The sequence below is a fragment of the Mastacembelus armatus genome, chromosome 10 (genome assembly GCF_900324485.2).
Source record: "Mastacembelus armatus chromosome 10, fMasArm1.2, whole genome shotgun sequence".
Classification (NCBI taxonomy): Eukaryota; Metazoa; Chordata; class Actinopteri; order Synbranchiformes; family Mastacembelidae; genus Mastacembelus; species Mastacembelus armatus.
In genome coordinates, this window is record NC_046642.1 from 7,242,704 (window position 1) to 7,266,464 (window position 23,761).

The 23,761-nt window shown below is 39.5% G+C and overlaps 3 protein-coding genes across 6 annotated transcripts; 2 read left to right on the forward strand and 1 right to left on the reverse strand.

The window, feature by feature from the left end:
- Positions 1–1,783: 1,783 nt before the first annotated feature.
- On the reverse strand, positions 1,784–5,514 carry znf518b (zinc finger protein 518B). The gene is made up of 2 exons (XM_026331035.1): positions 5,380–5,514; positions 1,784–5,037 (listed from the first exon to the last, which is right to left on the reverse strand). Exon 2 carries the CDS (start codon positions 4,869–4,871, stop codon positions 2,409–2,411), a length of 2,463 nt encoding a protein of 820 aa, XP_026186820.1. The 5' UTR covers positions 4,872–5,037; positions 5,380–5,514; the 3' UTR covers positions 1,784–2,408.
- Positions 5,515–5,906: 392 nt separating this feature from the next.
- Positions 5,907–13,262, forward strand: gsr (glutathione reductase). 3 transcript variants are annotated; one of them, XM_026330827.1, is made up of 13 exons: positions 5,907–6,184; positions 6,575–6,746; positions 7,681–7,707; positions 7,833–7,921; positions 8,934–9,003; positions 9,156–9,303; positions 9,439–9,493; positions 9,579–9,678; positions 9,779–10,030; positions 10,717–10,828; positions 11,291–11,422; positions 11,656–11,789; positions 12,646–13,262. In XM_026330827.1, exons 1-13 carry the CDS (start codon positions 6,126–6,128, stop codon positions 12,793–12,795), a joined length of 1,500 nt encoding a protein of 499 aa, XP_026186612.1. In that variant the 5' UTR covers positions 5,907–6,125; the 3' UTR covers positions 12,796–13,262. The 3 variants fall into 3 exon arrangements, with proteins under 3 accessions (XP_026186612.1, XP_026186613.1, XP_026186611.1); XM_026330828.1 differs by having other exon boundaries at positions 5,911–6,184; positions 6,575–6,738; XM_026330826.2 differs by lacking the exon at positions 5,907–6,184 and having other exon boundaries at positions 6,453–6,746.
- Positions 13,263–13,763: 501 nt separating this feature from the next.
- On the forward strand, positions 13,764–22,560 carry slc30a9 (solute carrier family 30 member 9). Of its 2 annotated transcripts, XM_026331097.1 has the most exons (18): positions 13,764–13,846; positions 14,248–14,397; positions 15,047–15,244; positions 15,430–15,477; positions 15,659–15,758; positions 15,984–16,076; positions 16,205–16,287; positions 16,522–16,580; positions 17,080–17,147; positions 17,852–18,010; positions 18,296–18,431; positions 18,515–18,554; positions 18,643–18,714; positions 19,741–19,848; positions 20,068–20,233; positions 20,506–20,635; positions 20,960–21,073; positions 21,202–22,560. In XM_026331097.1, exons 2-18 carry the CDS (start codon positions 14,289–14,291, stop codon positions 21,244–21,246), a joined length of 1,728 nt encoding a protein of 575 aa, XP_026186882.1. In that variant the 5' UTR covers positions 13,764–13,846; positions 14,248–14,288; the 3' UTR covers positions 21,247–22,560. The 2 variants fall into 2 exon arrangements, with proteins under 2 accessions (XP_026186882.1, XP_026186883.1); XM_026331098.1 differs by lacking the exon at positions 13,764–13,846 and having other exon boundaries at positions 13,864–14,397.
- The last annotated feature ends 1,201 nt before the right edge of the window (positions 22,561–23,761 follow it).

The window sequence follows — 23,761 nt, forward strand, 5'->3', positions numbered from 1 at the left end:
TTATAAAAGCAGTTAGCACAATGATAAACACTGTGGATGCAGTAAAACTGAAGACACTTTTAACTGGAACATGGTTAAATTTCACACAAATGAGGAGTTAATAGAATGCAAAGCAACACATTAGAAAAAACAAACACTAAAAAAATAATATATAACAAAAAACTGCACGGCAGTTTCAGGTACTGCAGTGTAAGCAAAAGTAAAGCACAACATAACTGCTGTTGCAGAAGAGGCTCGAGAATGACAATCATTCCCTACAGAGTGTGAAGACCAGTCATCACATTTCATATTCACAGCTATCTACAGAATATAATCTGTGGGTGACCAAAAGGTATAAACACATTGAAAAGTGTGAACAGACAAAACCTATAAATTGAATTATAGGTCTAGTACCGCATACATCATGATTATATTATAAACATAAACACATAGGTGTTATAATGCTGCCGTAAGAAGAGAAACAGATCCGCAAAGTAACAGGACAGAAGACTGCTTGTGTCCTTCTGGAAAAAAAAAAAAAAACCATATACAAGTTTTAAGGGCCAAGAAATAGTACAGTCACTAAATATTTACATGGCTATAAAATTTTAGAGAAGAAAAAAAAAATACAGGTACATTGCTTTTTACCAGTGTGGGTTACACTATTTTCTATCACTCTATAGATCACACCTTTGTCTGATTTGTGGCCAGAGATGGAAATTAAAACATTGAGTGAAAATTAAACTGTGTGACACAAGAAGTGAAGTTCCAAGAATTTAAAGATATAAAAAAAAAAATAACACTTGTTTCAGGACAGTCCAAATAGGTTAACTGCTAAATGGGATTAATTAATTCAATGGAAATATACAGTATGCATAATGTGGTAAAAACAATAGAAATAGCAATCCTAAAACCCAACAAGAAACTGGAATAAAATATAAATGCACAATGTTTTATTTAAAAAGCCTTAACTTTTGCTGTAGAGTTTAAACTAATAAAGGGCCATGAACAAGCTTTACTTCCCTCTCCATGTATAATATGGGCTAATATTCAAGATACTCAAACATTAGTTTGTAGTTTTAACCTCAGACACCAGAACAGGGTATTCAGGTGCACTTGATCAACTGGTAAAGTTAAAAATATAATTATTTATCAAGAAGAGTGGCAAAAACTGGCATTTTTAAACCAAAAAACAAGTGTGACATTTCAGATCATACAACATGATGGCAAACCTCAATTTCTCTGCAACAACCAGCAATTCATACTGTAGCCAAACAAAAACCATGGTGTTTGTGTCTAGTTTCCATTATATACACACCTTACAGCAGCTTTTTCATTTGACAATCCAGTTTAATTGACAAATTCTCAAGTGACTGATGACCACCTGAAAAATACAACATGGTCAGATAATAATATCCTACACATGAGCCTGAATGCACAACTGCAAAACTAATCAACACACCATGTACACAAAGAGATTGAGTGTTGCACTACATACACTGGCTGGGATCTCTAAGAAAGCTGCTTTTCATCAGGCTAACTTTGAAGAAGCCTTTGAAATTGGACAGACCTTGTGAAAGCAGCTGTAAGATTATCAGCACTGAAAGCAGTGACTTTTTGGGATGCGGGACGTGTCTACACACTACATCATAACAAATGAAGAAATAGGGACACGGCCAGAGAAGCAAAACATTTTACAGGTGTGCTCTATAGCCAGATGTATTATGATAGAAGACAGCTGTAAAAGGGACTTTTGTCTTTTTTTTTCCTTGGACTGTCAAATGGGAATTAATACTTATTTTTCGTGTATTCACACGAAACTACATAAACATCTTCACAAAAACAATGGTCTGCCTGTGTATTAGCCCTGTGATAAACTGGTGACTGGTCCAGGGTGTAACCTGCTTCTCGCCCAAGGTCAGCTGAAATTAGCTTTCGTCACCCTCCAATACAACCCTCAAGGACAAGTGGGTATAGCTTATAGATGGAGGTGGCATTCGTCCAAGGGCCAGATTAACCAGGAAATGTTATTTATGCAAACAAAAATATAAACACAGAATTTATCTTTAAAAAAACAAAACAACATGCATGAAAGCACAAAAACAGATCTACTGGTTTCTCAATCTTCTGAAACAGCACATAACATCTGTGTATTACTGACTGCAATCTACCAGAGCATTGTCCACATCCCAAGACCCACAGCAGTCAAACAGCATTGCACTTCCCCTGCTTACATAAACCAAAAACCTACAATATAGTGTCTGGTGATACTCTGATGTACCTTTTTTTTTTTTTTTTTTAAAATGTCATGCTCCCAAAAAAAATATGTACCTTAATATTTTTTTGTCAGTTTTTTAATCTTCCCATTGTAATACTAGCTATTTCTTCAAAATGTACACTTGTGTCGTTTGATACATTGTTTGATAAAGTCATTGAAAGACTCTAACAGTGCACCCTATCACCTCATATTTCTGCCCCATCACTTTGCTCAGCCTCATTTTTAAGATTTGGCACTTTGGAACCACCTCAGAGGTTCCTTCGTCAGCAACACTGTCCGCTTTCGCTCCCTGGGCAAAGATCCTGGGCTTTGGGTGATTGAGTACTACTACAGGCTGATTTGGGCCTGGTCGCTTCACTAGTTGGTCCACCTTCAGCGGCAATGGGTAAATAACTGTACAATCTGTGACACTGCCCATAGGTACCTGAGTCTTACATCTGGATATTCTGAGTTTAAGTCCTTTCTTGCTTCTTTTCCACACACCTACTTGTACCCTTTTCAGAGAGACAGTGAGGAACTTGGAGGAGATGTCATGCTCACTTTTTGCCACTTGCTGATCTGTAGCCACAGATGTATCTACATTTCTGGAAACAGATCCCACATCTGTTGATGACTCCGAAGCAGGAGTGTGACTGCGTTTATTACTGTCTGTTGATGTACCACAAGTTCTTTCCTCCTTGATATCAACATGGCTGTGGGCAGAGGAGTGCTGGACACCCTTATCATGCTCCTCTACTTTTATAGATTCACTGGTCCGCTCTGTCAGTAAAGGGCTGTGAATGATGGATGTAGTTTTTGCGGCCAGCTGAGCAGAGTATCCCGATGTTGGCGCCCCCTTCACCTGCGCTGTGCTGCTTGTGATCTTTGTGTGATCTGGACGTCTACAGTTAGAACTTTTATCCATCACTATGCCACGCAGAGCCATTACCAGTGGCTGAATGGAGCCTTGGACCTCCTCTGGTTGTTGACTTAATGAAAACACAGAGGAGATGACTGGAAAACTCTCTGGCTCTGGAACGTCTCCTTCTCCTGCTCTCTCACTGGATCGGACTTCCTGGGTCCAAGTTGAGATCTTAGAATTTGTGAGGTTAGAAAGCACAGGTGCATTGACTGATGAGGGCCCATTTAGACTCTTGTGCACTGGGAAGGTTGGTTTAGCAGTAGCATTATCTTTACAGACTACAATTGCTGGAGGTTTCACTTGGGTACCTGCAGCTATAGGAACACTCAAGAGAGGAGAAGCTGATTTCAGAGTATGCTGGTTCAAACCCACTGTGTCTTTCATTATTTCTGAAGCAGCACTGGTCCTGACATTGAGTTCTCCAGGTTCCACCTTTACAGCCACTGACACATCTTGAGGAATACATTTTGTGACACTTGCTGCCCGGGGTGGTATGCTTATGGATTTTAAATTCTTTCTCTCATCTGTCTGAAAAACACTTGCTCCCTTGTTGTCTGGATGCAGGCTGGCAGTCAACCTGTTGGCAACTCTGGAGGAAATAGCGAGTGGAGTTGCAGTAAGGTTTACAGATTCTGTGTGTGCAACTCTGATCCCACTATTTCCTTCTAATACAGGTTTGAGGATACTTTTGGGAACCTTGCTTGGAATTGGTGTGTTACAGTCCAAGTTGATTATTTCTTGTGACGTTCTTTTGAATCCACCCCTTTCTTTGTTTACCTGATTTGGGAGATTTTTGGAAACAGCGACTGGTTCAACTGCCAGACACTCCAGTTTCTCTGCCTTTGTTTCACACTGTTTCCTGTCAACTGTGCACATGACCCTACTTACAGACGTCACTGTGTTTGGATGATTTAATGTGGAAGATAATGGCTTTCCCTGTGCACTGTTCTGTGACACCGTGGTGCTTGAGTCTTTCATCACAGGCTCATTTTCTTGTTTAGAGACGAGCCTCAGCTTTAGCTCCTTTGTCCCATTAACAGTTTTCACTTCAACAAGTTCAACCAAGCAGCCAGCAGGGATTGTTACTTCCTCTGGAAGAGAAACAGTAAGAGCCCTTTTGTGCTGAATGTGTCCATTCAAAGGGGAAAAAATTTCTGCATTTCCATTAGTGGAATTTGATAGATTTGTGCCCAGTGTTATCCTTCTCTGTATATCTTCATCCAGTCTGTCTGTGGGCACACTCAGGCCTGGTACTGTTACCCGAACAGTGGGTCGAAGGGATGATGGAACAGCATTGGGCACACTTGGTAAGGCACTGGAGACAGGGACATGTGGACTTTTTGTCATGTCAAACTTGGAAGGTTCTTGACTGATGCTTTTACTGTGCAAACGATCAATGTGCTTCACAAGGCACAGCCTCCTCATATAGCCCTGCCCACAGTGAGGGCATTTAAATGGATACTTTGCAGTGTGTTGCTTCAGATGTGCATTTAACGCTGCCTCACTGAAAGACACATTGTTACAGTAAAAACAGTAAAATCTTGTGCCTGTGTTGTCGACCATCGGCTTCTTTAACACAGCAGAGTCTGCAGAACCAAATCCACCCTTTTCGCAAATAGTCACATCTGAAGTGTTTAATCCACAATCCGGGGCTAAGTTTGGATATCCCCCATTCGCAGATGACAGCATGGCTTGATAGCTAACAGGCTTCATGTTGAGCAATGAGGTCTACTGGTCATCTGGACGCAGGGTCCCACAAATTCCAAGTCTGCAGTTACTCAGTGAAGTACACATCCATCCCCAGCTGATGCCCAGTGTTTTTACACGTCAGGCAGGTGAAGCTGATGAATCTGTGAAGTGACTAGTGAGGTGTCTTCCCCTGTGCAGAGACGAACAGACAGTAAAGTCAGTGAATGAACCTTGCAGGGCACAGTGCTGACATTAAAACAAGGCCATAAAGCCCCTCCCCCCTACACACAGCTCATGCAGCATTTTTTTAGCGCCTATAGGCGTTGATCTCCCAGTAAGCAAACCATAACACACGTATACACACACACACACACACGGCGGTAATTAAATTGAATGTAGTCATGTTTACATTTTCCCAGATTGGCTGTACACAAGCAAAGGCCCTGGACATAACTGGGGGCTCGCAGAGCAGACGGCCCGCAATTTACCTGTTTATGTTTAGTGTGACAACAGTCGAAGCCCTCACACATACCTGACTGCAGTGCCGTCGAAAAGCGCCTGAGCTGTTGTATATTTTCCAAAAGAGTAAAATGTGAGAGCCCCTTCTGTAAACGGGATAGTAACGGTTGTCAGCGATGCCAACCGTTTCCTTTAGCATCCCGTTAGCCATCTGTAGCTAGCGAAAACAATTCCGGTAAACAGATGCTCTCGCCTTCAAAATAAGAGCATCGATTAAAAATTATAATACTCATAAGTATGATCCTTTTCATTTACTTTTAAAATATCCTTATATTATATGCTCGGGTTCACTTGTGCATATTTATGAAACGAATTCGTGTCACGGTGCAGGTTGCAATGAGAATGAAGCCTAATTTTGAAAGTCATGACGGAAGTCTGAGCCTTTACGTTGTTTTTCTTGACAGCTTGCGCACAGTTCGTAAGTGCTATTCTTGAAACAATGGAACGCAGACTTTTTGGTTTTGTTGCGTTTGTGTACGCTAGACTCTAAATCTGCTACAGAAAACACGGAAAATCCTTATTGGGCATCTACGTTACCCACACCCTCAACTAGATGACCACTTCTACCATAACACTGCTGATTTTAAACTCGTTGTTTTAGTGGCAAACCGGGGCCTGTTTCATCCTTTGTATTAATGGGACTGTACTGGAATAAGCTCACCCAGTGACGCTAGATGTAATTTAAAGCTTTAGCGTTTGTTGTGATGGAATGAAACCGCAGGCTGGCTGAGAGACACCACAGAGAAACACACAGAGTTTATGCAAATAAAAAGCATGCAGTTCATAAGAATCTGCAGACAGCTTCCTACTGCGTCAAGGTTTGTTTATAAAAGATACCGGGCCCAATATTTGCTGTTTACATGTTGTTACGATAAAGATTTATGATTATTATTATTGATTAATGATTACGATTAGTTATTTATGATTACTTTCCATGCTTCTGTTTTAATTATGATGTATTTGTGTGACCCTCATACTGTAGTCCATGTGAGCATTAGCGGGACTATTGTGAAAAGTGTTTCTGGGATTTACCATTGTGTCAATTCATAATGACACAGCAGTGGCTCTAACTTGACCCTCCCATTCCCCGTTTGCTCGGCACATATGCGTGCCAACTTCCTGGTTATGGCTAAATTAATCCTGATAACACACATGCAAGTCCCCCGCTGGTTTATCCGCAGAAAGCAGCTTTTCTCGTTTTTTTGCAGGCACGGAGTTACCCGCCGCAGCATGGCTTCACACCCGACCGCGACAGACACGACCCGCTTCGACTTTCTGGTGATCGGCGGCGGGTCCGGGGGTCTGGCCGGAGCTCGGAGGGCGGCGGAGCTCGGCGCATCTGCCGCCGTGATCGAGAGTCACAAACTCGGAGGTACCTGCGTGAGTAAAAACAACACGCACGCGCACACGCACGCACTATCCATCACAACTACATTGACTTTATTGACACCTACAGCTTTCAGTCATACGGTATTTGCCAGGTTCATTGCGAAACCTCCGGATCTTTGTGGATTTTCTTTCTTGTGTGTGTGTGTGTGTGTGTGTGTGTGTGAGATTTAAAACCATTCCACCTGTTCGTTGATTGAATTTAATTAGACAAATCAGAAAATAACTTTTGAGGTGCAAGTTTGTTTGGTTTGTTTGTCCACAAAAGCTGCAAAATGAGGAAGATGCACAGGTTTAGTTTTTACTATTGCTGAGCTAATACATTGGAGTGCATTAGGCCCACAATATGCAATGTTTTTAGGTGTTCATATTATTGTGTCCACCCACTTACATTCGCATTTCAGTTAATCTAACAGCTAATAAAAATGTCTCTGTCAGGTTCAGGTGATAAATGGGGAAAATGCTCAAAATATTTTGATCAAATCACCTAGAAGGAATTTAGCAAATTTGTAATCCAACCAATGTCACATATTTTTATTTGCAAAATAGGTTAGTTGTCTTTTTGTCTGACAATAAATATGTGACATGTGGTGTAGTATCACAGTCATATGATCACATTTTGTTGTTGTAATTTAATGACACTGTGATCAAAAGCAAAACTGAATGAATTATTGACGTTTTTCAGACACAGTTTAGTGTTCAACAGTTTATATCTTGTTTTGCATGTGTTCACATATTAATGTGAAAACATAGATGTGTTGACTCGGAGTTGGAGTTTGCCTTTTAAATAATCATTTAGTACTATAAGACATAATTCAATGTGCTGTGCAAATAACGTTCGGATTGTTCTGGTGTTCATTTATTTATAATTTATCATGCGCTTGGAGGCCAAGTTCAAATTACACTGATGTGTTTCTATGTTTTTCAGGTCAATGTTGGCTGTGTCCCTAAAAAGGTATGAAATTCTTCTTCTTTTTTTTTTTGGTGTTGTTGTATTAGGCCAGTTTTGGCTCCGATTTTAATTTAATATGCATCACAGTCAGCAGATATAAGTTCAGTGAATTTTCATTTTCCTCACAGGTTATGTGGAACGCAGCAGTTCATGCTGAGTATCTCCATGATCACAGTGATTATGGCTTTGATGTTGGCAATGTTCGTTTCAGTTGGGAGTAAGTTTCAGTATCTGTTGGTGTCTTTTTTTCACTTTTTTGTGCAATAACAATGAGTTCTTTTGAAACCCAGCATAGTTGTTCCTGGAATGAAGCTGTATCCATTTCATAGCACAACTTCCCAGTCTGTTGTGTGTTTTGTTGCTTCATTTTAGCCCACTTCTGTATCTTTGCGAACAACACAATACCGTCAAGGTGCTTGTTAAAGATAAGTGTCTAGAAGGAGCAACTGTCTGAACATTAGGAAACATTAGTCAGGGAATAGAAACACTAGCATTCAACTGGGCTGGGCAGATATTTAAGGTCTGCCAGTATGGGTTTGTGTAAATATGTATCCAAATGTCTACATATGTGCAGATTGTGTGTGTAGAATACAAAAAAAAGATATTTATTATTAAAATATAGTGCAGGAGGTAGAAACAATTTCACTCAATACCATATGTTGCAATTTAATAACACAGCCATAGCCAATACCAGCCTCTATTCAGCTTTAGTATAGACAAATAGGTGTTATTTAAAATCTATTTAGCATGTTTTTGTAGCTGTAGTGTGTGTTATTGTGTAGCATTGTATGGTATTGTAAAGTGTTTTTGTAATTCTGTACATTCCATTTGTTGCAGCATCTGTTCTGTTTAAATACTGCAGATTTTATGAATGGAAAACTTCAATGCCTAAGGCAGGCAAGAGATCCTGCTGAGGAAAACTGAAAATGAAAACTCATTCTTAAGTTTGGGCAGGCCCTGCATAAGACATGTGAGCCTGCTGTAGCCACAGTATACCTGATACCGGCTCATGGGTTGTGCACTTACATGTTGAATGCTGACATCAGTCTCTTCTTTGGGGCATTCATTACAATACATTTTATTAAATTTAGGATAGAGTTCTTTCGTCCTTCCAGTTTAAGGAATGTATTTGTCTGCATCTCGTTGGACTGCTGAACACATTCAAGGGCCAAGCCTTAACTAAATATGGACCAACCAGAGACTTATGTTTTCTGTGTTTGTGTTTGCAGAACTCTTAAGGCTAAAAGGGATGCTTATGTTAGTCACCTAAATCGCATTTATCGCAACAATCTTGACAAGGTAATTTAAATTACTCTTATTTGAACATGTTTGTTATCTCTTAAACATCTTTACTGCAGAAAACAATTCGACATATATCATTTGTTATTTTCAGATGTCGAACAGTCAATGGAGATGATATTTGCGAGTAACATGACGTCTGCTCCCTACAGGCTAAAATCCAAACTATTCAAGGTCATGCCAGGTTCATGAATGATCCTGAGCCTACAGTGGAGGTCAATGGAAAAAAGTACTCAGCGCCTCACATCCTCATTGCCACTGGAGGGCATCCTTCTGTTTTGAGTGATGCTGAAGTTCCAGGTAAGAAGTATCATTCCTAGATTTCACTTCAAAAAGGTAATCATTTTTGCATGAGTGTCTGTTGCAACTGAGCAATTTGTTTGAAAACTGCTTTTATTAAATTATGTAAAATATTGTGTCTGTTGATCCTTTCAGGGGCAAGTCTTGGTATTACCAGTGATGGCTTTTTTGAACTTGAAACCCTGCCAAAGTGAGCTTGTCATATAATCTCTGTGGTGTTTATAGGATACCATTAGGATAATTAGTCTTTAATTAAAGTGTTGCTTTGCCAACAGGCGCAGTGTAATTGTGGGTGCTGGTTATATCGCTGTGGAAATGGCAGGGATCCTTTCTACCCTAGGGTCCAAAACATCCCTCATTATTCGACAGACAGGAGTAAGAAACACATGAACTCACAGTACAAAGTACATTTTAGATGATTTTTAAATGTACAGGCATGTAGTAATGGAAATAAATGTTTTACTTGTCTCTGTAGGTTTTGAGGAACTTTGACAGTTTCATAAGCACAAACTGCACCAAAGAAATACAAAGCTCTGGTGTAGATTTGTGGAAGAACTCTCAGGTGAAGTCTGTGTGTAAAACAGACAGGGGTCTGGAGGTGATGATTGTTACCAAGGACCCAGAGAAGAAGAATGAGGAGAAGATCAGCACCATCCAGGAGGTGGACTGTCTGCTCTGGGCCATCGGCAGGCAGCCAAACACATCTGGGCTGAACATTGGTGCAATGGTAACAGTCTGTTTCTCATGAAGCATCTCAATTAAATATCTACAGTGAATTAGAACAACGTGCAGCATTGAAACTCAATGGAAAATAAGCAAATGTTCTTGACAGCATAATTTAAACAGCAACACATACAGTGGCCATTAATAAATGATGTACAGACGGAGACTACAGCTTGTCATGACTCACTGACTGAATTCATTTGTTTTAAACCTGACTACATAATTGTCCTTCTTAATTTGAACAGTGCATATCAGTATGAAAAAGGTCTTCATCTCTTGCAAATGCTTTCCTTATTTTAGCTTTTGCAGAAGACAGATGTTTAGAATAACTGCACACAGTAATTTATTGTTTTTGAATGATTCATAATTGAATAACCTTGTAAAAAGCACCCAAAAAAAGCAGCCATGGGGTCTCAAGACAGTGATGCGGGATATTCTGGAGACAAAACTAGACAGCTGTAGCACAGCAGTCTTTGTTTTATAGTGTGTTAGAGCTGATGAGTGATAAAGCATGTTGGAACGTGAAATGCGTATTCAGTGTTAATAAGTAAATTAAAGGTGGGTCAAAGGGGCAGTCAGCCAGTTCAGCACTTTTTAACCACTTAATATCACATTAAAAGAAGCATGAATGAAAAGGCTGTTACTGTTATTTATATCTATCTATATAACAAATTTTCTGTCTATTTGCAGGGTGTGGATACAGACGAAAGTGGCCATATCATTGTGGATGAGTTTCAGAACACCAGTCGACCTGGTATCTATGCTGTAGGGGATGTTTGTGGCAGAGCTCTTCTCACACCAGGTAGGAAGTATCATTGACCTAATTATTTTATAAATATAAAAACTATAGTGATTTTTACATTATAGTTAGGCTAGTATGTGTATTTGAAGAAGGAAATTTTAAAAAATCACATTTAAGCACTGTGGACTCAAGAACACAACAGCAAATTTGCCAGAAAACCCAGTCTGTGTCCTTACCCAATCAAACTTTTAATTAAATTTTAGTTTTTTATTGAGAACATACTTGGGCCAATTACAGGAAACCAGCTCTTTGTGACAACTACTACTAATTATGTACTATTGTACATAATTAGTGCAGGTACAGTTTACACCAAATAAGATATGCTTAGAGCAAGGCACCCATCACATTGTAAAATACTGCAACTATGATACAACTTTCTAATTGTTTTTCTAGTTTGGCATGAATATGTAGTCATGACTGTCATTCAGAGTTAGACTCTGATGTTTTTTGTGTATGTTACAGTTGCTATTGCTGCAGGCAGAAAGTTGGCACACAGGCTGTTTGAGGACAAGAAGGATTCCAAGTTGGACTATTCCACTATTCCCACTGTGGTGTTCAGCCACCCACCTATAGGCACAGTGGGCCTCACAGAAGGTGAGTGGTGCCCAGTTAAACTTTTCAGAAATACAACACATATTACCGAATATTTGGGTAATGCTCTTAAAAGTTAGCAGTTTCCATTCACACAGTAATTTACATTCACACTGTCAATCTACACTGACAGTAATTTACTCTGGATAAAAGCTACTAGAAAGACAGAAATATTCCCAGATTTTATCAGTAAAACAAGAATCCATATGCCTGACATTTGTTCATATTTATGACAGAGGAGGCCATTAAAACTAGAGGGAAGGAGAATGTGAAAATCTACAAGACTTCCTTCACTCCAATGTATCACGCCATCACAAGTAGAAAGACTCAGTGCCTCATGAAGTTGGTGTGTGTGGGCAAGGAGGAGAAGGTAGGAGTCTCCAGATAGCAGCTACTTAATGTAAGAGATCAATATCAGACCCTTACAAATCAGAAACAGTACATTCATTTCTGACAGATTTGTCAATTATTAATAATATTAATTATGTGCTAAGCTGTGATAATAAAGACCTGAAAGCCTGAAGATTTATTTGTAGTACCTGAACAATAATCTTCTGAAAACAATCCTAATACTGTCAAAATATGGAACATTGTCTGGACATTTAAAGCATATTTTGTTTTTTTAGTGTACTGGTTATTATTCCTAAACAGAGAGACATAAATAAGAATGGTCTGAGTTTGAAATAAGGAGTCACTACTAAATGTTAGATTTGCAAAGAATTTAATCTAAACTCATTATTTGGCACCAATACTGGAATCAGCTCTTGTGCAAAAAGAAATCTATCACTGAAACTGCAGAAGAAGAGCTTCCAAAGTCCAGAATGCCCTTCACTCACAAATTGCATCAGAGCATGCATGTCTCTTAGCCAGGAATATCTCTTCTTCTATTAACCACAATTATTTCTTCCACCTTTACAAATTATAAAATCCACGGCTGCAGTCGTTGTTTGCATCCAGCCTCCAAAGGTTCCTGAAAGCTGTTCTGGGAAATGTAAGAAGTCAGGTTAATAGAATACAAGTAAATGGGGGAGGTTTAGCGAAATTAACATTAACTTTTATTTAACAAGCCCAATCCAGAAAACTGTGATGAGGGTGGTTAAAGTGTCTTCAGGGCCATTACTGGCTAACCTTAAATCTTCATGTGTTTGACAATGTGTTTACTTTTTAATCTTGTGCACGTTAACAACTGCAGTGACTTTAAATATTGAACTGTCTTTTTCTCCCAGGTGGTGGGCCTGCACATGCAGGGCCTGGGCTGCGATGAGATGCTGCAGGGCTTCTCTGTGGCCATCATAATGGGTGCTACCAAAGCTGACTTTGACAAGACTATTGCCATTCACCCCACCTCATCTGAGGAGCTTGTCACAATGCGTTAAAATACAAACTTTTTCCCTATATAATCAGCAACTCAGACAAGCATACCAGGACAGAGTCATTAGTCCGTGCTAATCTCACATCAGCTTGACGACTTGGTTTCTAAAACTACCTATATACTTCCATTTTCTCTCATTTAATGACCATATCTGTGCACAGTGTTTTAAATTTTTATCTAATCAGCTAAGATTGGGTTATGGTCTTATTAAACTGTTCTGTGGGTCGTGATAACTGATTGAATATTCTGGATTCCATTTTAATGATTGTGAAATGGAAGTGATGAATCTGCAGACATTGTTGTCAAGTATTTGCATGGGAAATCAAAAGGCCTCTCTCCTAGTGTATGTGTTTGTCAGTCATTTGTCAGAATAATATTGCAAACACTGATGCTCCTTAAGTCACCTATTTCCTGCCACAAATCTACTGTGCTATTTTAAGAACTTAATAAACCTGCAGGTTTTTTTCGTAAGTGTCTGTATTTACGACTGACATGGGGTTGGCAGTAAATGAAGCATTTCTAATGTTTGAACAGACAGTGATCCATATTCCTGCTCCTACCCACTGGACATAACATTTGTCAAGTTGAAATGTGTGATAACACACTGCGTTTGAGGCAACTTTGTACTCATTTTGACAGCAGAAGTTGGTGGAATCTTCCCTGTTTGGTACAAAAGACCTCAGAAAGAAGATCAAACTACCTAAGAAGATATTAGTAAGTTCATATTAATTGTATGCCCCTCCCTATGATAGATAGATGAATGGTGGACAAATTATCTTCCACCACCAGGTATTTTAATACATTTTTTAATAAGTTTTTTTGTGAACTATATATAACAGTGATGCTGTCGGTTTTCAAAAAGGCAGACAAAAACTTAAATGACCTTGTTAGTGCAGCGTTTTGAAAACAATCTCGCGATATGATTTGAGTTAACGCAAACAAATTCTGGTCTCGCGAGAGGACGGTCTACGTATTACAGATCACCGTACGTCGTTGTCATCCACAGGTTCTCAAAATGAACACAGACTATGCAGAACAAACCGCACTATAGAAAGGTATTTACTCTTTCCAACAACCTTATCGAAGTCTACTCGTTATCAGCTGTTTCTGACGAAGTTAAAACGTCACACAGCACTTGTTGTTTACGGTGGCTAACGATGTTTTACGGGGCTAGTTCATAGCTAACTGGATTAGCTTGTGTATCCACAGCAGCTTTAGAGTTAGCCGGCATTTGTTGACAGTCCCGGTTATTGTCAGTGACAACCGCTTCAATTAAGTGTCAGCTGATCGGAATATGTGAGGTTGTTTAGTGGCCAAGCTAATGTTACCGCTAAATGACACGGTCACATTTTGAGAAGCGATGTCTTGGCGTTAATCTGACTTAGGTTACTTTAGCTAAACTGGCGGACTGCGAGCATAAGAGTAACCAGGCTAACGCACCTCTGACTCCGTATAGCAAGGTCCTGCTCCTCGGTACCGAGCACAGCTACAGCGAGGATGCTCCCCAGCCTGGCCCACAGACCATGGCATGTCTTCTGCAGCTTGTCTTTGCAGCACAGGGCGTCCTTGTCACGTCGATCACCGAGGTTCCCCCAGCTGTGCTATGGTGAGGAGACTTACACCTAACGTACTAGTGCTACTAGATGTTAGCTGCAACTATACCAGTTTCACATTAGGATGTTTCTACTCTGTCAGGTCTGTGTGATATACTGTTTATTATGCTGTATGATGTGCACTGTGAACTTGACAGGCCTCCTTCATTGTTTCTAAGTGACTAAGCAATTCATTAAAACCATGATGACATTTATCAGGGCAGCAAGGTGGATTAGTGGTTAGCGCTGTGCCTCACAGCTAGAAGGTTCCTGGTTTGAAACCAAGCAGGGACCTTTCTATGTGGAGTTTGCAGGTACTCTGGTTTCCTCCCACAGTCCAAAAACATGTATGTCAGGTTGATTGGTGACTCTAAATTGCCCATAGGAGTGAGTGTGAGTGTGTGAGGTTGTTTGTCTCTATGTGACCCTGTGATGGACTAGATGGACCTGTCCAGGGTGTATCCCTGCCTTTCACCCAAAGAGAGCTTGGATAGGCTCCAGCAGATTCCTGTGACCCTAAAATAGAAATGAACAGGTATAGATAATGGCTGGATGGATGATAATTATCATTAGTTCCAGCTCTACTATGGTTTCTTTTGAATCCGAGTCTAGGTTTACCATGCAGGTGAACCAGAGTAAAATCATTCCCATTGTGTTACACAGATTGGAAGAGTGGAGGCATCCATAGGTTGTGGTTCAACCTTCTGGACTGTCGAGTTGCCTGTTTAGGGCTAGGCAAGGTGCAGTACTACTCTTCCTCTGGCAGTAGTAAAGATGGTCCTCCAAAATCACCGTCAGGTGATGCTCCGTCTGCAGAAAAAGTCTTGTCTGGTGCTGCAAAAGCCACTGCAACACCACCAGGTGACAAACGTTTTTGTTTACTGCAAAAATGTTTATGTCTGTTCTTTTTTCTTGGCATTTTGACTGGTACTTTATTATGTACAATAATATTTTCTCTTTACACACACTGAACATAAGCAGCGAAAAGGAAAATTCAACCATTTTCAGAAGAATTTGCTTTCAAAGTGAATTTTGTGTTCTTATAGGTTCAGCAGTTCAGGGTCTGACAAAAGTTGAGACAATTCAAGTGAAAGGTAATGAATGTCATTGGCATGAATCAGCTTAAAAAAAAAACCTTACTGCTTCTTGATTTACCTTGTATTTTTAGCATGATCTCCAGAATGGAGTTGTGATTTCATGTCTTACAGAAGAGTGGGGACTAATGAATGCAGATGAAAAGCCCACATTATAATTTGCATCTGTTCTCATGTGCAGTTCGTGCAGTCCTGAAAAAAAGGGAATATGGAGCCAAGTACACTCAGAACAACTTTATCACTGCAGTCAGAGCCATGAATGAGTTCTGCCTCAAACCAAGGTAGGACCTGTTCCCCCAAATTAAATTATTTAATATATACAGCAACTCTAAGCTGTACATTAATACTTAGCTGAATGGCAGATGTTAAATGCTAAGTGAGCAGCTCCAACACAAATTCCTCTGAGTTAATCAGTAAACATGCTGATGTGATTAGTTGGGTTGTCTAACATAATTTAATACAGGTCTTCCTGCATCTTTTTCCTCCCCCTTCTCACGTGTTCACAGTGATTTAGAACAACTTCGAAAGATCAGAAGACGCAGCCCCCATGATGACACAGAGGCTTTCACCGTGTTCTTGCGGTCAGATGTGGAGGCCAAGTTAGTGTTACACTGAGCTTTACACCTCAGAACGTTTTAGAGAACAAGTCTCCCAATAAGTTATTACTCAAAATAACCATTTGCAGTTGTTATATTATTTTAACTTTTGTTGATTCATTTAACTTTAGAGCACTAGATGTATGGGGAAGCCCTGAAGCTCTAGCCCGGGAGAGGAAACTCAGGAAAGAGGTGGAGAGAGAGTATCAAGAGAGTAGGTTTTTAATTACTTAAATCATCAAAAAATGATCATAACAGTTGTTCATGTTCTTTCTATTAGTTTTTATATCAATTCTACCATTTAATACTTTAAAATAAGTGTGTTTCCCAAAATGTCAAAATTTTTGTGAATGTATAATGTAACATTTTTTTTCAAGGTTATTAAAGTTTTGTTCACTGAACTGTTGACATATCACTTTATTTGCATGTTTTATTCACCAACCTACAGATATTTTTCGGAATCAGCAGTTGTTGAAAGAATATAAAGACTTTTGGGGAAACACTAAGGTGAGCACTTTGATATTTGCTTCTGCTTTAGTTTGACAATATAATCAATTCTCCAAGTTGCCTTTTCTATGTGAAAATGAAAGAACCGTGGATAGGCCCATACACACGTTGCCCTAATAACACCAGGTGGTGTTTGTGTGACCTTTGTCACTGGTCACTGTTATGACAATGTGTGTCAGTCATGCAGTCCCCCCTCTTTACTGTGCAATGCTGATGTTATTTCACTGACTGTGCTGTACTGTTCTACGCTTCTCTCATATATCATGGTATATTCTGTGCTTGGCTGGCTTGTTTTGCTGGAGTGTGCTTCATGATATAAACTTGCATAAATTTTATTTTGACTATTTGACAAGAAAGTCCTAATATTTTTCTATATTGTTTACACTGAAGTCCACACTTAATGAGAGCTATTTTTCTGTTTTTAGTTTTTTTTTTTGTTTGTTTGTTTGTTTCTTATGGTGATCAGAATTTCACTTTTCTATGTCTTTGTTTCATAAAGCCTCGATCAGGCAAGAGGACAACATTTCTGCAAGGTCCAGGGAAGGTGGTCATGGTCGCTATTTGCATGTAAGTTTTAATACTGTTGCCAGTCTCCCTGCATGCTGTTTGGTTTTGCTGTGAAGTCTGTCTCAGACTCAGTGACTTCACTGATCTGTAGCACACATAGTGGGAGGTCTGTTCTTAGGAGGGTTACTACCTACAGCATGTCAAAGACAGTATATGGGAAATGGAAAGTTAAAGTTGCTATTGCAAAAATCCAAATCATATGGACTAGTAAATATCTAAAATATGTGAGAATTTGCTTTGAAAGCTATATGGCACGGTGTTTAACTATTGTTTATTAGATTATGAGTGTGACTCACGTGAAAACATGTGAATCACGTGAGTCACATGAACAGAAGACCATTTCCTTCAGTGAGTATGCATAAAGATGCACTGTATTCAGTAGAGTGCTAATTACAGGACCAGTGCTGAGATGCATCAAATGCATCAAAACAGAAAAATTTAAACGAGAATGAGAGAAGTTGAAAATGGAAAATAAGAGTGATTGTTTTAGATTCGGCCTCAGTCCAAATTTGTCTTTTGCCGCTAAAGGTTATCTAAACTTCTGCATTGTCATCTAACTAAAATGTTGTGATGTCCTGTACAAGCTACAGATAAATCTGTAAACCAGCTCACTTAGAACTGCTGCCACCTGCATGAACTATGTCTTAGATAGCAGACCTTTCATTACCCTATGAGTGCTTTCTCTATGTTTTCTTTGTCCTCAGCAATGGCCTGAATTTCTTCTTCAAGCTCCTGGCTTGGGTCTACACTGGATCAGCAAGCATGTTCTCTGAGGCCATCCACTCCTTAGCCGACACGTGCAACCAGGCTCTTCTAGCCCTGGGAATCAGCCAGTCTGTTCGCAACCCAGATGCTATACACCCGTGAGCACCACACTTTACTGTTTAGAAGCAGATGAGAGGAAGCTGGATAGAGCTCAAAACACTATGGCTACATTAATACCTTAGCAAAATTAATCACAGTCAATTTATCGGTAAAGAGCCACAGACCATAGTGATAGCTTCTAGTCATTTTTGAATAGAAATATTTTGTTACTTTTTAACAGATGTCCACAACTTTTGTTTGCCAAGTGTAAACATTATGTGTTTAGTGTATAAGTGTGTTAACAAAATAACAGTGGTCTAATACAGCACTTTTGTATTTTCCAGGTATGGATTCTCCAACATGCGCTATATTGCCTCTCTCATCAGTGGGGTTGGCATTTTTATGATGGGAGCGGGTCTCTCTTGGTACCATGGCATCATGGGATTGCTGCACCCAGAGCCAATTGAATCATTGTTATGGGTGGGTGTCTGGACTGACTGTTCTATGCAGTTCAAGGTATATGAAGGACAATTATAATTAATTAAAATGTTTCTGTGTTGCAGGCTTATTGTATTTTGGCAGGTTCCCTGGTGTCTGAAGGAGGTGGGTTATAATAACAAACTAATGAGTCTTTGATGTCTATGACTGTCAGTTGGACAGTTTGTACTTAAACTCTCCTTTCTTTTCTCAGCCACCTTACTTGTAGCCATCAATGAGATAAAGAAGAGTGCTCACCAGCATGGACTTTCTTTTTATGAATATGGTATGTACAGCAAAAGTCTTTATTTACGTAAACTACTGCAGGTGGAAACCCTTGAGATAAATGGGAAGAAATTCAATTCTGATTGAACTGAATTTTCTGAAATCACCTACAACAGTGTTTTATGACTGACTTTTCACTGCAAGATGGCCTAGTAAAGAGAAATGTTTCCCAAAGCCCCATCTGCACTGCTGTATGAAGGCATTACACTTTAAACATTACACCCAGAAATGGCTCCTGGTTTTGTTTAGTTTAAGTAAAATGAAAGAAAATTCCTTACTTACACAAAGACACAGACATTCTTTATTTCATGCTGAGTGTACAGAACGGTAGCATGCAGGCCAAGTTTATGTTTTACGTTGTAATGGAAAATAGGGAATCATTTCTAGACCAGTCTAAATGTTATGAGGATAAATCTCAACCATGTGTGATGTGGATACACATTGCAAGTGAATTCTTGTCATACTGATAAACTGACTTGTCGAGTTGCCTGTTGCAAGTCATTACAGTGTTAAATTAGCAGATGACAATGTTACAGTGAGCCTGTAATTTCCTGTATTCCTGTTGTCAGCTGTTTAATTTAAAGTGGTGTTAAAAATGCATTTTTGAATCAAAACACCAAGTACATTTTAGATGTCACCACCCCAGCACCTGGCAGCTCCGTGACATATGGTGAAATAAGTGCTTGGGTAGTCTAATAGATAACAAGTTATTAGTTATTATTAGTTATCCTATTAAAGTAATACCAGCGTGACTCACAAGAACTCCCAGCAGTGTATGTTTTGTCTGAGATGTCTGGAGTCTTTTAAATTGGATGGTAATTCTCCACAACTGGCCCTCAACAGCTCTACTTAACCCTGTGTGGGAAAAGGTGACAAAATAAAATGCATTGTATTGTTTTAAAATAGTTTTCATTTTCTCTTTTATTTCCTTATTTTTATTTTAAATATACTGTGTGTGCTTAATGTTTCTTTGTGGTTATTTGGGTGATTCAGGTGTAAAAGGTTTTGCGTTGTTTCATGTGTGCAGTAATGCAGAGTCGAGACCCCAGTACTAATGTCGTGCTGCTGGAGGACACTGCTGCTGTGTTAGGAGTCATCTTGGCTGCTGGCTGCATGGGGCTCACCTCACTCACAGGTAGACAGAGAGACATATTTCATATTGTGTTCCTCAGTTTTCAGCTCATGCAATTCTCTTTCTGTACTGTAGTTTATTATTCTTCAATTGATGTGCTTCATCAACCTCAATCTTTGTGTTTTTCTAATTTGGTCTTTAATTTGAATGTTGAGAATGATACATATTTCTAAAGTTTTACTTTTTTATTTTTTACTTCCACCGCCCTCTGTGTTGTCCCAGGTAATCCATACTATGACAGTTTGGGCTCTCTTGGCGTGGGCACGTTGCTGGGAGCCGTCTCAGCCTTCCTCATCTACACCAACACTGAGGCCCTGTTGGGACGATCCATACAGGCCGAACGTGTACAGAAACTTACAGAGTTCTTGGAAAACGACCCAGCTGTAAGGTCAGTAAATGTACAGACAGACCCACCACTGAGTAAGTCCTCATCTGACCAAGTACATGTACTTGGGCCACATGACTGCTAACATTCTTTGTTGGAAAGTAAACTGAACAAACAGAAAGGAACATGAAAGAGGAACCAGTTACAGAGAAATAAAGCCACCACAGAAGTGTCATGTAGTCATGTTTTGCTCTCCACCTAGAGTAAAGTTGGGTAGTTTTTCTCTCTTCCTGATCTTGAAATTTCCTGCTGCTGCTTTATTTTATTATGGACAGGGCCATCCACGACGTGAAGGCCACTGATATGGGACTGAGCAAAGTGCGCTTCAAGGCTGAAGTTGATTTTGATGGCCGAGTGGTGACACGGTCATACCTGGAGAAACAAGACATTGACCAAATCCTCAATGTAAGTTTTATATATGTCAAATTTACATGACTTTTTTTTTTTTCTAAAAAAAGTTTTCTTTTTTCTTTATTATTGGTGCTACCTTACTGAAAGTTTGAACTGTTCACTTCTTCATACTATTACATGTGAAAGGCAGTAAATATTCATTTGTAAATGTTTACAGTAAATTGATGAACATATTTAAAGGGACAGACACATGGAATAATACTTTATATTACACAATAATACTTTGTGTAATACTTTTTTTTTGTCATCACCACAGGTACGAGTTATAGGCCAAAGAACAGAAAAAACTGAAAAGTGTTTCCTTTCCTCTCCCCACAGGACATTCAGCAGGTGAAGACCCCTGAGGAGCTGGAGAACTTCATGCTAAAGCATGGGGAAAACATCATTGATACTCTGGGGGCTGAGGTGGACCGACTGGAGAAAGAACTGAAGGTACTGATAGCTCACTATCTTGCTGTGTAGGATGGTGTTCTTGTATTTGTTTATTGGAAAGTATCTGTATGGAAAAGGCATTTTATTAACAATGCATTTGTATCTAACTTTATTTTGCTCCTTTGTAGCAACGTAACCCAGAGGTTCGTCATGTAGATTTGGAGATACTATAATAGTTAACCAGTGTCTGCTGAGAGAACGTCCTGCTAAATCAAGAAGAACCTACAAGAAAAGCTGAAAGGAGGGCCGAGTCCACCTCTGCAGTCTGTCTCCTGTTCTGTCCACCGTAAAAAAAAAACAAACCTGTCTCAGCACTAGTCATCAGGTCTTACTGTCGAATAGTCCAGAACCATATACCAGGATGATGTTCGGACAGTGATCAAGTTTTCCTTGTGTTTCTTTGACTTCAGTTAGTGATACAGAGAAATAAAACCTGCCAGGGACACACATTCACATTCAAGTGTGAGTGTTTCTGGCTATAGACTAAAGACTGTCGCAAGTCTCCTTGAATTTTAGGAGAAACATCAGTCTGTGTTGTAGTTCACAGATATAACAGTTCAGACTTCTGGTGCTTGCTTGAACTCACATTCCACCATGAATGTGTCTAAATTTGGTAGAAATCAGGTCTATTTCAAATACAAAATCTCAGTCTGGACCAATGTAATTTACTACACCTGTACTTTACTTTAATGCTAACCACAGTGCTAGTGTTGACTATATTAGTACTAAGGAAACCTGAGAACTACATAAGCCACCCAGAATGATTTAATTGGAAGATTTTCTTTTTCTTTATAAGTGTTCAAAGTAAGAGCAAAGTAAGAAGTGGCACAATATAGATTCTAAGATAGAAATTGTGACATTTTATTGCTATATTATATGCAAACTAAAATTTTTTTTTTATTTATTTATTTTTTTTTGTTCATCTGATTTCTATGATAGAGTTGAGCACCAGCTTATACTACAAGTATCTCTGGTAAAGTATCATTACAAGGAAAAATTACCAGATCTGCACTCCAAACCTTGTTTTTCATATTTGAGGTTTAATCACTTTGATCAAGAAATGAGTGATTGTTTTGCTCCAAATAAGAAAAACAAAGCACCAGTACCCTGTATCAAACAGGCTCCATAAACAGCTGTCAACTTAAAAATATCATTGTTTTAATGATTGGGGATGTACAATACAGAATGTGTACTAAAATATCCAGCAAATTATTTAACACTTAATGTTTGTGCTGAGCATTTTTTTATAAAACATACAGCAACCTTTTATTTTTTTCCTGCATCTACTGGCAGCACATATAGACAGCTGCAGCATTTGGCACAACTGTCTGATAACTGAATCTGCTCCAGGAGGTGTACCGGAGTCATTTCATCTTTGTTGGCAGGGTGGGTTTATTTTTGAAGGTGTTGATAGTGTGTTTACCTTTGATTATAATGCTGCCACTGTTAAAAGAGTTGGAATAAATTTGACATAATTTATTAAATTATTTTGCTCTGCCTTTTCTGTCATGTAGTTGGATTTCATGTTTTTTTCCACTTTTTTTATGAGACAACCTCATAATAGAAGCTCCAGGCTTCTAATCCAGATTATAACACCGCTGTCCCTTGTAGACCTTCATGCAGTGGACCACATCAGGGACAGTTCAAAGCTCAGTTCAGATTGAGTGGAATGTAAACCGAAGTCCATTAGATGGTGCAGTTGTAGGAATGACAGAGAGGGGGGGCACTACTCAGTACGCTGACGTCAATAAAAACAGTCATTTCCAACCAGTCTGCGCATTGACCGACCATTCAAAACATTACGCACAGCATCGCGGCCGGACCACGCTAGACCACCAGACTGAAATCATTTCTCGCCGAGCCCGGGGAGCGGAGACAATGCGGACAAACTCCACAGCAGGTTTTTGACGATTAAATGTTGTCTTAACATTCTGAGTGTTGCGCGCATATCAGTGTCATGTCTCGTCATGCCATTCCCAAGTCAGTTGTGCCACTGCCCATCTCGTTTCTCTTCATGTCTCCCCCTCAGAGAAAGAAAAGGTCGCTTGTGCTCGTTGGTTAAAGAAAAGAACCTGATCCTCAGGCTGGTTTGGCTCATTATTGGAGAAACACGCGTCGAGACGCGCCTGTCACGTCTGGAGATCACCACACAACATCTTTAGTCCTTCCACCTTCTTTTGCAAACACATCGTTGCGATCTCTTCTATTAATTAGCAGATTTAACACGGGGCTTTAAAAAAATAACAGTTTGTCTATTATTTTTCGATGCATCCTGTTTTTTTCCTCTACAATTTCTCTGACTCCAGCAGCTTACAGATGGGGGCGCAGTAGACCTGCACAGTTAGGGTCTCAGATTTTCATGTAACCTCCCCTCCTTCACCACAAGCCTGTGGGCTCTCACCCCAAATCCCATCATTCTTCTCTGTGGAATTGAATTAAAGAAACGAGATTTTGTAAAGCACAGTAATCAGCTCCCATCGCCCATGCAGCCACTGATCATTAACCTTTGTTATTGTGTGTGTGTGTGTGTGTGTGTGTGTATGTTAATGATCAAGTTAATCGTGTTTTTTCCAAAAAGATTGATTTTGCTTTTCCAGTCCCAGGTGCAGGAGCATCTAGAACAAACCAGGTCTCAGTCCTTAGAGATGGTCACCCTGCTCTACGCTTTTAGCCTCTTTACAGTGCTGC

Excerpts from the sequence above, each read along its gene's own strand:
- znf518b (XM_026331035.1), bottom strand. The coding sequence starts at position 4,871 with ATGAAGCCTGTTAGCTATCAAGCCATGCTGTCATCTGCGAATGGGGGA.
- gsr (XM_026330826.2), top strand. The coding sequence starts at position 6,471 with ATGCGTGCCAACTTCCTGGTTATGGCTAAATTAATCCTGATAACACAC. Across the intron at positions 7,708-7,832 it reads TTGGCTGTGTCCCTAAAAAG|GTTATGTGGAACGCAGCAGT; the intron begins GTATGAAATTCT and ends TTTTCCTCACAG. Across the intron at positions 10,031-10,716 it reads GGCTGAACATTGGTGCAATG|GGTGTGGATACAGACGAAAG; the intron begins GTAACAGTCTGT and ends GTCTATTTGCAG.
- slc30a9 (XM_026331097.1), top strand. The coding sequence starts at position 14,289 with ATGCTCCCCAGCCTGGCCCACAGACCATGGCATGTCTTCTGCAGCTTG. Across the intron at positions 16,288-16,521 it reads GGAGAGAGAGTATCAAGAGA|ATATTTTTCGGAATCAGCAG; the intron begins GTAGGTTTTTAA and ends ACCAACCTACAG. Across the intron at positions 20,234-20,505 it reads GAAAACGACCCAGCTGTAAG|GGCCATCCACGACGTGAAGG; the intron begins GTCAGTAAATGT and ends TATTATGGACAG.